Source organism: Bombyx mandarina, chromosome 13 (genome assembly GCF_030267445.1).
Source record: "Bombyx mandarina strain Sakado chromosome 13, ASM3026744v2".
NCBI lineage: Eukaryota > Metazoa > Arthropoda > Insecta > Lepidoptera > Bombycidae > Bombyx > Bombyx mandarina.
The window spans coordinates 13,773,123-13,790,275 of record NC_143220.1 but is presented as its reverse complement, the minus strand read 5'-3'; the positions used below and the strand labels follow the sequence as shown (position 1 = coordinate 13,790,275).

The 17,153-nt window shown below is 35.1% G+C and overlaps 1 protein-coding gene across 2 annotated transcripts in view; it reads right to left on the bottom strand.

The window, feature by feature from the left end:
• LOC114241825 (gamma-aminobutyric acid receptor subunit alpha-2) overlaps positions 1 to 17,153 on the bottom strand; it is a 37,635-nt gene that overhangs the window by 3,246 nt on the left and 17,236 nt on the right. For both annotated transcript variants that reach the window (XM_089732222.1, XM_089732223.1), the window contains 9 exons: positions 8,965 to 9,308; positions 8,538 to 8,605; positions 7,293 to 7,513; positions 6,069 to 6,151; positions 5,328 to 5,462; positions 2,417 to 2,544; positions 2,002 to 2,187; positions 1,177 to 1,305; positions 310 to 499 (listed from right to left, as the gene is read on the bottom strand). In XM_089732222.1, the coding sequence (XP_089588348.1) occupies positions 310 to 499; positions 1,177 to 1,305; positions 2,002 to 2,187; positions 2,417 to 2,544; positions 5,328 to 5,462; positions 6,069 to 6,151; positions 7,293 to 7,513; positions 8,538 to 8,605; positions 8,965 to 9,308 (1,484 nt within the window). The remainder of the gene's footprint in view (positions 1 to 309; positions 500 to 1,176; positions 1,306 to 2,001; positions 2,188 to 2,416; positions 2,545 to 5,327; positions 5,463 to 6,068; positions 6,152 to 7,292; positions 7,514 to 8,537; positions 8,606 to 8,964; positions 9,309 to 17,153) is intronic.

Sequence of the window (17,153 nt, the reverse complement as noted above, 5' to 3'; positions counted from 1 at the left end):
GACTTACATACATAGATTTATAATTTCAAACAACTATATTGGCCATACCAATCTTTAAAATTATATAAATGGCGTCATTTTTCAGCCCATTTAATCAATTAAACTAACAGGCAAGTATATAAAATGTATGCGTTTGTTTATAATTACGCGTGTAATTTTTGTGATGAGTTCTCGGCACTTTGGGGAAGGATTTTGCTATACCACTATCAAACGTACAACAGCTGCTGCGTATTATTAACAAAACGGTATTTTTAGCGTAGTAAAATTTTACTTGTTTATGAAATAAAAAACCGTGTAGTTTGTACGCACCTGCTTCCCGTTGTCTCTGTCGTCTGTAGCGATCGTCGCCAGCTAAGCAGTACAAGAGTTGTCTCCAACGAGGCACTCTGGTCTCGGTCTGAGTTGTACGTTCCATGGTGAGGCGGACTACAACTGGCTGTTCAGTTTCCAAGTTATCCGAAGTCGTTGGGTTTGAACTTTGGGATGGCATGGAGAGGTTCTGTAAAATCAATAAAAAATATAAAATATTTTAAAACATTATAACCGATCAGTATTCAAATGTGGAGGTAATATATTTTTAGTAGAAAGAGAATGCAATCGAAGTTTTTTTATTTTGAAATTATATTCTTACAAGTACGCCACACGCCACGATTTGTAAAATAAAAGTAAATTTTTAAATTTATAAATTTATATAATCAGTAAACTTTTGTTACCTTGTGTAGTGATACCGGCACTCCTGCCATATTTAATCATTAAATTCTGTGCAAAAAAAAGTACAGGCTACACATTAAGTCTTATGACAATATAACAAAACGCAAAGTACGCGTTTTATCTATCTACGTCTTCGATCAACAATAGTACTATTGTTGATCGAAGATCTACGTGCTTTATGACGTGAAACAGCAGTTTGCATTTATTTGAATTACTTTTAAAATGTCGTATAGCATGAATCTGTACTAATATATAAATCTACAGTGGTTTTTACGGATGTTCCGTTATAACCACTGAATCATGCCTCCGATTGACTTGAAACTTGGTATCGATGTAGAAAATACATGTACTTAATGGATAGGCTAATATTTATATATGTATTGGACTCCCTAATAATAATGACAATAAACAATAATGTTAATTTTAAATGCCCAGCGAAGCGGGCGAGTACGGCTAGTTACATACATTAGTGGCGGATCTTGCCGAACTACGACGACGCACGGCGAGTTCGCGTGCCGCGACTGCGTCTCCTCCGACTTCTTCGATCAACTCTTCCCATTCTGAATCGTCGATAACTATTTCACCAGAACCGACCTAAATAAACAAAATGAAATATCTCGGTTTTGCGTACGATGAATATAATTTGTTACGTTTTCACGGATTCGAGGTTTCTTGAATAAATTTGAATTAAAATTGACAACATTTCATTCATTTATTCCAGACAAATGCATATAGATTTATGAACTGCATTTTAATGTATTATTCATTTTGATATTACCTATTTTACGGCGAGAGATCGACATCATAGTTTCTACAAGACTGTGTGATTTTAAATTACATTTTTATGCTATACTAGCTGACCCGGTAGACTTCGTAGTGCCTCAATCGATAAATAAAAGACCTAAGCTTTTGTATAAAATAAACTGAAAACAATCAAAAGGAATCCGTCCAACGGGGGACACATTAAAGAAAAAACAAAATTGTTATTTTTATTTAATTCCGAGCATTTTCATATTTATCTACCCTTTAAACCTTCTCTGGACTTCCACAAATAATTCAAGGCCAAAAATAGCCAAATCGGTCCAGCCTTTCTCGAGTTATAGCGAGACGAATTAATAGAAATTCATTTATATATATATATATATATATATATATATATATATAGATTTTGATATTACCTATCTTACGGCGAGAGATCAACATCATAGTTTTTACAAACCTGAGTGATTTTAAATTAGATCTTTATAGATAGCAAACCAATTTAGTAGAATAACATCAATTAAAGCTTGCCTTAGTGAAATAATGCACTCCAGCGAATTCTAGTAGAGTTGCGATGCAGTAAAAGAAACTCATTAGTAAGAACCAATCCAGTGCGGTTGCGTAGCGAACTTTAGGCAAATCGGTACGAGAATCAAGACTTATCGTGGACAGAGTTAGCACAGTGGTAATACCTAAGCCCACGCGATCGGATGTAGCCTGAAAAAACACAATATACAATTAATAGATACCATAAAGTTTCAGTAAAATTCATCTGAGATGTATCACCGTTATCATAAGTAGACATAAAATTATGTATACAGCGTGCAAATAAAACCAACCAAAAATGTCTTTTAAATCTCTATATTCCAAAATGTAATATCCAAGCACAGATTTGTATCCTAATTTGTTATACATATTATTGTTACAAAACATAATGTGTAAATACCTCGCGATGAATCCAGAACGAGACCCAAGAAAGGACTACTATAAGGATGCAGGGCACGTACACTTGAATAAGAAAATAGCCCGTGTGCCTTTTGAGGTTAAAAGAGACTTGTAACACTGAAAAATCACCTGTTAAAAAATAAAAAATTTAAAATGTTATTAGATTGATCCAGTAGAAATAAAAGGGATAATAAAAGGTATAATATATAGGTAATATATAAGTATAATATAACACATAATTAAGTATAATAGAAATCCATTCATAAAGCGACAAAGATAGTTCAAAACGTAAATTGAAACCAGATGCGAATATAATGGTCATTGTAATTCTGCCAGAATAACTGTAGGTTAATAAAAATGATGAACAGAATAAACTTGATAGTACATATATAAAGCAATGGGCATTTCTACGTTTTGGGTCGACACATCTTTAGCTACTTCAGTGGATGTGTATTACTTGAAGCGTAAAAGCCGATTCGTGTCATCGCATTGGCTCGATACATTTGGTTCGCAATATTTTGTATTTGCCCCGAGACGAAAAAAGCAAATCATATTTGAACAAGAAAGCACTTGAGGTCTACTTTGAAGGGCAATTTGAGATAAAATGCGACGCGTGTCGAACATTTTTTTTTCTATAAATAAAGAACGCTGAAGCCATTTACGCTTCAACAAGCTTGGAAGTCTACTTATCTAAATTAGGTTACTTTTATGGTTACGATATAATAGAATATGTTCGCATGTCTATAGACAAATTCACTTAAATACAAAATAAATATGTATCAACTTAATTTCAAGATGACTAAAATTAGTAAAATAAATCCTCGTTATTATTCTCAGTTCGTTGCATAAATGGATGTTATTTTCCATATCTGAATCCCAGTGTACGGGATTCGCATTAAGCTGTAAGCGGATAAAGCCCGTCGGCGCCGGGCCGCGATTAGTGAAGATTGAAAACTGAAATTCTGATGCCAGAAGGTGCACGGTTTATCGTTTACAAACCTCTGTAGAGATTTAAAGCGTTTGATTGTTTTTAGTAAATACTAATGCAGATAAAAATCTATGAAATCCAGATTGGATTTACATGAGTGCGTTAATTTTTTATATAGGTACGCTTCTGGATTATCCTATAAATTATTATAAAAGATCGTTACTAGGTTTTTTATTGCTTAGGTGGCTGGACGAGCTCACAGCCTACCTGGTGTTAAGTAGTTACTGGAGCCCATAGACATCTATAACGTAAATGCGCCACTCATCTTGAGATATAAGTTCTAAGGTCTAAAGTATAGTTACATAATATAGGTATTAAAATTTAACTATTCAAATATATATTAAACACATCAATAATGCGCCATTAACCCACTGAGTTTCGCGCCGGATATTTTCAGTGGGTCGCGATTCTGATCTGGTAGTAGATTCAGCACTGCACTGCTCTTGCTAAGACTAGTGTTAGCAATTTTCGCAGCTTAGGTTAGCCCCTTAGGCTACCAACGATTAGATAATGCGTCATCTAATCTTTTTTTTGACAGCATAATACTTCGTTTGGTTGATCGATTGATTTTAATAGCCCATCTATTCTATACCTAAGTGCATTTCTAGAAACTATCGATCTAGATTTTGACCGGGACACGATAAAAAAATTATATTTATAATATATTTATATATATAGTCGTGGCCTAAGAGATAAGACGTCCGGTGCATTCGTGTTGAGCGATGCACCTGTGTTCGAATCCCAGGCGGGTACCAATTTTTCTAATGGATTACGTACTCAACAAATGTTCACGATTGACTTCCACGGTGAAGGAATAACATCGTGTAATAAAAGTGAACAAAATTATAATTTGCGTAATTACTGGTGGTAGGACCTCTTGTGAGTCCGCGCGGCTAGGTACCACCTCCCTGCCTATTTCTGCCGTGAAGCAGTAATGCGTTTCGGTTTGAAGGGTGGGGCAGCCGTTGTAACTATATTGAGATCTTAGAAGTTATATCAAGGTGGGTGGCGCATTTACGTTGTAGATGTCCATGGGCTCCAGTAACCACTTAACACCAGGTGGGCTCGTCCACCCAACTAAGCAATAAAAAAAAAAAAGATTTATAATATAGTCACAGAGGTGGCTGATGTAATAAGTATTGCTCATGTTTACTCCGAATAAACTCATCGTCTTATGAACGGAAGTTCTTTGCTACTAGGGTACCGCCTATAATACAGGGTTGTACGGAAATGCAGAGCGGTGGGAAAGCACATTAAATATTATAGACAGTATATTTGCTAAAAATAAGTGTCCCTCTCTACAAAGCATTTACATATTGTTCCTATCGAAAAAAATACTGTATTCCATTGTCATTGTCTGCGTCATAATCACTCGAAGTGGTGATTATGATATAATTTTTCCTGTATCTCGCTATACTGATCGAAATGATTCATTTTAATAATAATTTGACGTTTTTATACAATACTAGCGACCCTACCTCGCTTCGCTTCGGAAACATTAAAACACACATGAAACAAACAAAAAAAATTAAAAAAAAGTAGCCTATGTTCATCAGGGACAATGTCGGCTTCTAATGGAAAAGGAATTTTTCAAATCGGTCCAGTAGTTTCGGAGCCTATTCGAAACAAACAAACAAACAAATCTTTCCTCTTTATAATATTAGTATAGATATAGATATAGATAGGCGAGACAGAGACAAAAAATTTCGAAGCTTTGACAGTGCATACTTTTGAGATACCCTGTATAAGATGTAAACGAACACGGATAAAGGAAAACTATTAAATATTGTCACCCCTTCAAATGCTTAGTCTTTTTCATGTACACATTATTATCAAGTAGAAGATTAATTTACTCGCAATCCTGAGTAATATTGGTCGGTTTTACACGGATTATTTCATATAAGGCAGTGTGAGCCTAACGTACCTTCTCGTCTGGTAAATGTGAAATTTCTGTACGGAAAACTGATAAGGTCAAACTGTGAGAGGGTCATTCCGGGAACAAAGTTGACGCTCTCCGAGTTTTGCCATTGATAAACTAGTTGTTGATTCGAGTAGGCGTCTGTGAATGGTGAAAAGTGAATGCAAATAAATTGTGCTATCCATATTAAGACTACACCCCAGGTCTCTGGGTGACAGCATTCAGTTTATAAGATTTTTTACGAATAAAATGAAGATTAATAATTAAACGTACTTTTACGATTAAATATCGCGTTTTTTATCGTATTTGTATTTATAATACCTCCGTTTCGAATATTTGAGATTTATGTTTCAAGATTTAAATTTCAAACCACTCTAGTGCTTAAAATACATGGACACTACAATGTGGCTCTCGTCACTCGCTTGACATATGAGGTCGACGTTTATCTGTTTCTGCTGCTGCCATTAAAATAAATTTAGACTTGATTAGAATCAGAATTTAGATTAAAAATATCAATTACAAAACACAAGTTATTTGTATGCTTCGTATTGGTATTGATTGAAAATACATATGTTCTTCTGGCTTAGATCTTAAATATTTTACAGTAGCATCTGGAAATTTTTAAAAACGTAAAACTCTGTTCTTTGGTATTATGCTTACTCTAAAGATACAGTAAGTATTGTCTATGAAAGCCTCGATGTTCAAACCATAATAGAGTCCACAGACTGGTGTTGAATGATTACTTACAGCTGCCAAGGATAAGAGGGCACGATTGACGATCCATCGGAAAATTACGAAGTTCCATAGGACATTTAGCTTTAATAGTTAATCTGAAAATAATATTAAGTTTGGTTAAATGTTTTATGCTACAAAACATAAAAGTTTCAAAAAATCTCACTTTTTTCGAAAGTCGAAGTTCGAAAGTTAGAACCATTATTTAATTCACTACTTTTAAACTATTAAATAGAAATCGTTATTTTGTAGATAAATAGTTAAAATTAGTACATAGAGTTGCACAATAAATGTTCCTTTTATGCTCGATTTAACTTTCAATTAGAAGTGATTAGCGTGTTCCACAAATCAACGAACTGCATCTTTAGAAGTGCATTTCAAAATTATATTCTTAGTAGGTATCTCGTATACTCGTACCTTATATAGTCTTAGTACCTCGTTATCGATGTGTTGAAATGTTTTCATTATAATGCAAAATCACCAAAAAATAGTCTTCAAATTAATTTGAATCAAATCAAAATTAATCAGACGGATTAAAGAGAATCCCAATGGCGAATAGAGTTTATAGTTTAAGTGGCAAACCAATGTGTGAGTGGAGATCACGATCTGACAGAGTTAATGAGCAAGCACTATGACAGTTCATGCAACTTGACTTGCCAAAAACGTAAAGCAAGAAGCGGATGAGAGTAATATAACCTGAATGGTGCGTAGTGGGAGAAATCTATCTACTACTATTTATTACTACTATCACGAATGTGAGTTGATGTCGATGTGCCGAGCGTCTTGTGTGATTAAATCATTATCACACTTTAAAAATTACTTTAGAGAAAAACAAATATAAGAAAACGTCAGCATTGATTGCTCAAAGCAATTTCTCGTTGGAAAAACGAATGAAAATATGAACATCTATGGCAATTTGCGTCCGATGAAATAACTTAGAGCGTAATCGGAGCGCGAGTATTTTTCACTCTGCCAATTAAAAATGTTGGATGCTTCGCTTGTTCGCGAATTAACTATGAAATTAATGAATCGCCTCTGCGGATCAAATTATACCGGCTTGTTTTCGTTTAGCCTATTGTCTTGAACTTAATCTGAAGATTAACTGTTAAATGTATTGATGTCATAAGTAGGTAATTGCGTAGGTACTAGAGGCAAAACGGTGTGACCTACTTTATTTTAACAGTAAAATAGTTTGGAAATTACACAATTAATTTGTTATTGTCGGTTTAATTAACTTACCTCATTGAGTACAAAATATCACCGTGTTGACTGATGCGGAGCAGTTTATTCGGTACAGTGATAGTGTGTACATAGGAATGTTTTCCGTTGTAAAAATACGTGTCTGGCCTCCAAATCCTCTCGAGCATCTTGATGGAAAGGGACAAAGAGCGGATGGGACCGAGAAACGACAGCCTCGTGTCACGCCAATATTGCCTGAAGTAGCAATCCATCGAATAATCCTAAATATAAAAAATAAGAATAATGTAACGATAGATCATCACACTTTATTCGAATATTGTTTACAACGTTCGTAATGTTTTTACACTATCCATAATTAGACAAGAGATAGTTATTTGACATATTTATTTTTACTGGAGTGACAGTGAACGAGGTCAGAGCCTACGCAATGTTAAGTGATACCTGAGTCCATAGACATCACAGCCGCCACCCACCATGAGAGATGTAGTCGAAGGTTCAATAATATTGTATGTCGACTGTATTAGCCTTCAACTAGAAAAACGCAGGACGGCGGTGAAGATACCAATTACGGATTTACAATGTGGCTTTAATTAGCACCAGCTGTATACTGCTATGATTCGCCACTGTTAAAAATAATGTTCTTGGAAAAGGCTCTCAGCGTCGTAGCAAAGCAATAGAATTAGTGGTACCAACAATAATTAACGACTATTTTTACGGTTTAAATCTCGCATTTTGTATTGTCATTAGTTCCGAAGACCTTACTCTCTTCGTGGTCACGGACGAGAAGAACTGTAAATGTTTCTGAACATGAAATGTTTCTTATGTAAATGTTTCTGAAATGTTTCTGTTTCTGAACTGTAAATGTTTCAACGGCCGTCTGGTGTAGTGGTAAGTGACATGGTCACTACACAAGGCGGTCGCGGGTTCGAATCCCGCCAAGGGAAGATATTTATATGATAAATATAAATGTATTTTCCAGGGTTATGGATGTATATTAAATATATGTATGTGTATAATAAAAATCTTACATTTATATCCGTTATCTGGTACCTGTAACACAAGTTCTTTACGAACTTATCACGGGACCAGTTAACGTGGCGTGATTGTTAGTAAATATTTATTTATTTATTTATTATTTATTCTCACATATATGGTGGGCGTACGTAAAAAAAAATGAACGAATCAACAGAACAAAACTAGAACTGACGTGTTCTAAATCTAATAAGCGTAGGTTGGTATCCAATATATATGGCTTTTTTCAGATATTAATGCAATGATACCTACCATATCGAGTTCTGAAACTGGTCCCATGCTTCTTATTAGTATGTTGGTTTGAACTACAGTTGGATAACCTATAACACAATAATCTTATTTAAAAATATCAATTTTGTAAGTAATGTTTTGAGCCATTTGGAAATAATGCATTAAAATATGTAGTATCGCTCTATGGGTATAAAGATCTCGTCAAAAGATCAGAAGATTTAAATACGAGAACGATATTATTATGATTACTATTTTTCCCCTACTTATTCGCTGAAGGAGCTATTCCAGCTCTCAACCTGAGAGAATTTGCTAACACTAATCCTGGCAAGAGTAGTGCTTCGCAGAATGTATCTCTGGATCGGAATCGTGACCCACTGAAAAGTTCGGTGAGAAACTCAGCGGGTTAGACAATCACGACAATTGAAATTATATTAACACGAAAACTGACCTTTTCCATGCGTTGGCAACTGAGAATTTTCATAATTCTTCAAAAGGTTCTCTAAAACAGAAGTTATATTTTTAGAGACGGCATCGTTTATACTTCTCTTATTCTGTTTCCACGTAAACACATCTGTCTGTTCAAAACTAGAGTTGGCGTAATTGGAAAACATTATTTCATTTATGTTGTTCCAGTAGTCGGATTCTGCGGTATCTCGTGACGTGTTTTTCGCCGCAGACAAAATCTTTGGAGTGTGCCGCGGCGTAGCTTCGTCATGGGATGTCAACATTATTGGAAACGTTCCATTTTTAGTTGTCAAGTATATAGCTCCTTTTGCTTGTACTTGGAGACAGCTGAAAAAAATCTTCTGTTAGAGTGAATTATTTGTGTGGTTTTCGTACTTTCACACCTTTGTATTGCATTAAGTGATAACTGAAGCCCATAAGTATGGACATGAAATGAAAATCTTAATGGTAATGCAATACGTCACCCCTACAATTGGGACTAAGTAGAAGGACTGGTGGTAGGACCTCTTGTGAGTCCGCACGGGTAGGTACCACCACCCTGCCTATTTCTGCCGTGAAGCAGTAATGCGTTTCGGTTTGAAGGGTTGGTAACTATACTGAGACCTTAGAACTTATATCTCAAGGTGGGCGGTGCATTTACGTTGTAGATGTCTATGGGCTCCAGTAACCACTTAACACCAGGTGGGCTGTGAGCTCGTCCACCCATCTAAGCACTAAAAAAAAAAAGGCACAAATATTTCCCTTACACTTTTACTACCGGTGAAATCAGATGGAAATTAGTGTCTAAGATTTTCAGAAGTAGAAGGTAATTTATTCTTAAAAAAAGTAATGTTACTGTGAAAGAAACGAAGGATTATCATGTCGTAGACATGTTATTGATTGTAGGTATTTAGTATCAATGAAAAACTAAACTACTATTACTTATTAAATTAAAGAAACAGAAAGGTGCAGTTTTCGTCTTGTTTGAGTAGAATATTCTATCTTTAATAGCTTGAATTTTAAACGAGACCGAACCAGGTTGAGTGGTTTTCCAATCCGTGTCATATTCTGACCACCTCGGACGCGGCTGGCACGACGCCCGACATTACTTTTATTTTATGCTAAAAAGGGTTCCGTGACCCAATCATTATACAAAGATGTGCTCTATTTGAATTTCATTCATGTAAATAAAGCACCGAGAAGTAAAACTTATGTTGGAAACCGATCTTTGGCTTTATTTAAAGAGTTTTATTTGTGTAAGTGTCCGATACCTATGGTTTGATTACTGCAGCTTTGTACCGTTTTATATTTATTAATTGATAATCCAATTCAAGAAGAATGTTTATAAGACATTGTGTGAAGAGTTTTGGATCAGACATCATTTTTTTAAATACAACATATTATTATGTTTATGAACTACTTTTATAACGAAGAACTCCATCATAGCGTCATAGTATGTTAGTTAAAAAATTCATAACAGAATTTGTTTTATTTTCATATAAATAAAACTAAGTGGATACTCAATTAATTCTTGGTACTTCCAAAGTAATTCTGAGGGAAAATTATTCCGCAGTAGCAAATGTATGCTGAAACACGCTTCCAGCTAATCTGACACGATCAGAGGGTGCCCGTCACTCCCGATGCTAGAGGAAGATGCCTTATTTCCTTCGCCGACTGACTTCCTAGTTTTCGACATGGACTTGTTCACGAGTGATGTGAATTCGAAACCTTTAGTAACAATCATGCAGTACTTATTTTGATATGACGTCATATTACATATACATCATATAAAAGGGCAAAACATTTTTTTTAACGGGCAGACTAGCAACCAGCCCGTCTTGTGTAAAGTTAGCAACCAGTCACACAGGCATTGCTTTTCTCCATTAGCAACGGTTATTAGCATTCAGTGGGCCATAAGTTCGTCACAATAAATAAATAAAACATTAAATCGAACCCTCTATTGTGTTGGTTACGTTATAACAGCTGCCTTAAGATTTGGAATTTATAAATGCTTCGCGAGTGAAACAGGCAGAGGTATTATTTATGCGTATAGGCGCAGTAAGCTTTACCACTATCATTTACTATATCTAATGATTAGAGAGAAACTTTTGTAATGAGGTGAAGTACCTACGACTATGATTACGACTATCAGTACATACGACTATGATTTCATACATGATTTATTAACTTTGCATCCGCTGGATGCAGGCAGCGCAGGACCGGTCTTTGTGGCGAGGCTTGGGGGAGGCCTATGTCCAGCAGTGGACGTCCATGGGCTGATAGATAGATTATTAACTTTACTCTATAGTGGTCTCTGTAGTCTTCAATATGCTGTTATACTTTAGTAACTAACTTTAACTCAATGTAGAAAGCGTATGGAGAATCATGTCTGCAATCAGTGTCTCTTATAGAGTAGCAACTCTAATTGCAATCTGACATTCGACGATTGCGCATTCCGTCTAAGCAGATTTGATTGCTGTTCTATATCAAATCTCGACCTTGATTCAAAATTACTGTGTGACCTAATATCAAAAGGGACATCAAAAGAAAACACATTTAACGGAATTTGCCATTTTCATTAACTATAAAACATTAAGCTGCGTCCAATGTCGGTATAATTACATTCAAACAATCTAAATGTCTTTTCTTCTCAAATATTTTTGTAGTAATTTCCAAAACAGATGAAAGTAATGTTATCCAAAGAGATATAACTTTGTAATAGAACTCTCGTCTGAAAGCTTATCGATGATTGATGGACGGAATGTAGACAGAGACATAATTATAAGACATAACGTGAACCATTTCCATGTCTGTCTTGAATATCGAATTATGGATTAAAATAATTTGCATTATTACAAAATATTATGTTGTATCATATTGAATTAATCCATTATGATTTTATTGCTTGATTACAATACGCAGTTAAAATTGTTTTGTAATAAAATGAAGGAGTATAGGAATTTAAAATTATTTTGCACATTAGAAATATTCATAAAAGTGAATCTCGAAAACAGGGATTGTCGTGGCCTAAAGGATAAGACGTGCGGTGCATTCGTGTTGAGCGATGCACCGGTGTTGGAATCTCAGGCGGGTACCAATTTTTCTAATGAAATACGTATTCAACAAATGTTCACGATTGACTTCCACGGTGAAGGAATAACATCGTGTAATAAAAATGAAACCCGCAAAATTATAATTTGCGTAATTACTGGTGGTAGGACCTCTTGTGAGTCCGAACGGGTAGGTACCACCGCCCCGCCTATTTCTGCCGTGAAGCAGTAATGCGTTTCGGTTTGAAGGGTGGGGCAGCCGTTGTGACTATACTGAGTGAGACCTTAAAACAATATCTCAAGGTGTGTGGCGCATTTACGTTGTAGATATCTATGGGGTCCAGTAACCACTTAACACCACGTGGGCTGTGAGCTCGTCCATCCATCTAAGTAATAAAAAAAAACCAATTCCTAAATTTCAAATAAGAAATAAATCGAAATTTTATCTGGATTTAATCGCTTCTTTGTTTAACGAGATGTCAGCTTTCGCTTGAAATACATTTGAATACGAGCTGGGAATATCTAGGAACTGGTCCCAGTTGCTTGCGGCGTTGATGAGAATTAGTTTCCGCTGAGAAAGCTCATTTTTCTCCTGAACAAAGGTTTGGATCAAGCTAAAAGGGCTAACTGCTTAATCTACTTGCGGAGCATGGAATTTAATAAAAAGTAATACATAATCCTGTAGTTTTTTTTTATTATATACTGTTTTAATGTAATATAAAACGAAATGGGCTATGGAATGAGCACCTTCCTCAAACGAGGCCTGTGGAGAGTATTAAGCCGTAGGCAGCGGCTTGGCTCTGCCCCTGGCATTGCTGAAGTCCATGGGCGACGGTAACCACTCACCATCAGGTGGGCCGTATGCTCGTCTGCCTACAAGGGCAATAAAAAAAAAATGAAATTAATAATATTGTAAAGAAAGCCCAAAAACAATGCAACAAAGTTTCGAAATTGAAATAAATAGCTCAATTGTAAACATTATTCAGAGTTAAAACAGAAAAGTGACGTTAAAAACAACTTTAACGAGCGTCTTCGCTAGAGTTGACGTCGGAAAAAACATATAATAAAAATATACATTGTTTCCGCTCGTCAACTGATATTAAAGTTAAATAGTCACGCGTTAAGCAAAACTAGTGAATTTACATGTTTCAATCGTCTTTTTTGTGATCGTATCAGTATTTAACAGTTCTTTGTCTACGCGCGTCCATGCTGTTTTCGTGCACCTGGTATAACCATAACATAGACGAAACAAAAAGTAAGGTTATAATGTCAAAGACTACAGAATCGTGTTAAGCTTAATGCCGAGTCATGGCCGCTCACAACTTCGGATGGCCACTAGCTCGGCCGCCGGCACAAACGGACAAATGGAAATATACGACGGACATCCTTTTAGCGTGTTACTACGTTGCAAAATTTCTCAGGCAATTGACTTTCTTTGAAGATTTAGTTGCTTTGCTCACTTTCAAAAATGTTTGTTGTATTCTTTTCTTTTTTCAATTAAGACATCGACCTCAGTACTTTAGAGGGCAGCATTGTGATATAGATGTACTAAAATGTCATCAAGTCAATCAAGTTTATGGCATTTTATGGCAATTTTATGGCATTCATATGGGATGCTGCCTTGTGAATTTTCACTAATTCGATTTCCATTCACATTCACAATTTGTATTATGATGTGATTTACTAACGAATTACTTATAATATGTACCTACAGTATGCCTTTTGATACACACTGAGATAGTGCACATCTAAAAGCACATTTCCTCGAATCAATCCCTCGAGTATTAAGTAGTATAAGTGTTAAGTCGTTCGAGTTACTTTCGTATGGCATGCCTATGTATGTTGTAATAATACACATGTAGCTGATTACTTCCTCTTCCAATAAAAGCCATTTTCGCACCAATTTCTGGACATTCATTATGAAGCGGAAACATTCTTCCGTCTATATATTTACGACGAACCATTAATTCGGTTGAAGTGTCGGTAATGTGATGAAAGCCTTCTTCTAATTCTTTTTTGAGCCTCGCCGTACGCAATTACATAGAAAAATGATTTATTTTTCCTTCACACCGCTTCTTTTTGTTTTGTTTGTATGCGAAAATCACTAAAGGCGTTAATCGCAACTTGTGATCTTATGTTCATTTTATGTATATTAATAATTATGTTTAGAAACACATAATGTGGCATTGCTAAGATATGTAGTGGCTTAATTTTGATTAAAAATAACCCATAATTACCCTCCCAAATTAAAAGTACTAAAGTTAGTTAAGAATAAAACAGAGTCCACGAATGTAGCGAAAAATAAATGCTAATTAAAAGTCTATCGTTGGTTTCATAACTGAATTTACTGTTGATCAATACCCCGAAGAATCAGGTGAAATAACGAGGTTGTTTCTCGAGAGATTGTTTTATTTTTTCATCTTTGTACGAACGACAAAAGCCTTGATTACAGAGCTTCATTGGCGAAGCGGAGGGCTCTCGCCCCGACAAGCACTCTTCGTTTGTAACGAAATGTGCCAAATTGTCAACTCAGCCTTCGATCGCGCTTGATATTTTTGTATAAGATTTATACTTCAATCATAAATTAATAGGCTTATTGTACATAAAGCAAATGAAAACAATGAATCATAATTAACGCAGTACAAGGTGTAAAATCATTTGATATTTCATTTGCTAATCCAAAAAATGTTTAAATTTTTCTGTCATAAAAATTACATGATAAGCAGTCCCCAAAGTTGGCACTAGATAACGTCACATTTTCTATAAGCCATCTTGGCAAGTCAAGTTTGGGGAGGCTTTAATTTCCTTGTGCTAACATAATCTGGTAGTCAATTAAAATTTTCTTACGCGAACGTCCTTTATAAATTGTTCTCGGTAAAGGGTTTTATTTATTACCTACTTTATAATTTGACCAGTCCTCAGATTTGCCCTTAAGATGTTTGTATCCGATTGACAACTTTTATACTTCTCTTCTCGTAAAGTTTAATAAAATTAAAACGAATTCGGTGTAATCAATTCTTTTTTTATTTTAATTCAATTCGTGTCTATAATTCGGGTAGATTCAATGAAGATAAAAAGTCATGTATAAAAACCGCGATATTGCTGATCAAAAATATAAAATTAATAATTTGTACACTGGGATGTTCTGGTGAAAGAGTTCGATGATCTGAGAGAACACATAGATGTCCAATCAGCACAACCGCACTTGGTAAGGGCGGGTCCACACATCCAAACTGCTCCAAGATATAGCCCAGAGCCATTATACAATGACCTACGTAAGGTAGGTACACTTCTATAACATCAGATAGATCACACACTAAAGGATTCATTTAGTGCACTATTCAAATTCCACATTCAGGTTCGTAGTTTTCCATACCGAAATTAATTTCTTTATACTCGCCTAAAATGGATAGAATACTTGCAAACGTAAAGTAAGAATTCATTTCGTATTCTCGTTTTCCGTTTTTCAAGCACAAATAATCTTCATAGAAGGTAGTAAGTTCCGTCATCAAAGCTACGAGATGTCCCAATAAAATGAGTAAATTGCTGATGAAGAATGCGTATTGGTTATCAGAGTTAATCTTTCCAATTACAAATCCTAAGAATACTAGACAGTTTCCGATTACTGATAAGTAGAAGTCGATAGAAGACAAAATAATCCTGGGCTTTGTTGGTAGTTGACATCCGTTGGTCTGTGGCATTTTGGAAATAATCGCAGCTCAACTAAGTATTACAAAAGACGATTGTTAATATTTTGGTTGGTTCTTTATGATTTTGTTTTTTGTGCCAATACCCGAACGGACAACATTTAGTTTTATACCAACCATACTGATTTATAGTGTGTGACAAAAATTACTTGAACTTCATCTTGAAAGTGGTTTGAATACGAAAAATTACAAGCTTTTCTGACATATCTAGTGATGACAAATAATGACAATATACGTTCAATAATTTTGTGCTATGGCAACTTCGTTATTTAGTTCTAAAAGCTTCAATAGGATTAACGTTCTCGAATAAAAACCTTATTTTGATGTTTGAATACGAAAAAACCGTTTTTAAGAAATTCAGAGGCGCATTTTCACTTTAATCAATTCGGGCAATGAAATTGAACGGTATTCACCTGACAGCGCTCTCAAATATTCCCCGTTGTTATTCGTTCGAATATATTATTTGAATATTATGCGGTCCCCCAGAAATACAAGGGTTACAAGTATTTGTTTCCTGTGAACAAAAAGGGTAAATTCTTCGGGGTTACGGACACACGCCTCGGTAATGGTGACAGTTAGAATAACTTCAAAAGTTGCCAGAGCAAGAAAATAAATAATGTATTATCTCGTTACATCTGCTAATGTCAGTTGCCTTTGGGCAATCTATCCTAATACCCATAAATACCTAATATTCAAACCCAACCTTACAAAATCCTACGAAACGCAGAAAAGATACGACACTAGCATGGTTTTTTCTAGAATATTTTAGAATGGTTAATTATAAAATCAATATTTTAAAAATCTAAGTATGTGCCGTTCGTGTTCAAATGAATAAGACATCCGGTGCATCTATTCCTTTCAATCAATACATATATGCCGGAGCTTAAAACCTGAAACAGAAAAAATAGTTTTGTGTTCGTACGCACCTAACATACGGTTACAGAAAACTAAAATTCAACCTTGTTATTAGTAACATTTTTGAATTTCGTAGGGTGTACCTAAGTCATCATTTTCATCTTTGGCTGTACAGGCTCGCGCCGAACTCAGTGTTGTTTGAGCAAAATTTTCGTTTCTATCCGTAGATATTGAGTACAAGGTTCGATTGCTATTTGTTTCGTATTTCGGTGTCTCGTTCAAGTCATATTTACGACTCCTTAATTGAAAAGTGTGAGAAGCGGAATAAATTATTTTTTATTTGACTTGGGTCGTTCCATAGGAGCTTCAAAATGGATTTTACCGTAATGAGAAATTATAACGAACGTTATATAATTACAGCGTTGCTTATTCGAATAAAATTTTCATCATCGTATGTTTTTATTACCGCCATATTTGGTACACAAATATTTTTATATAATAATTTATTGTTGCTTCAAATTTTTTTTGTTAAATTCATATTTGCACATTTTACCATACAAAAATAATATCAGTTAGAAATA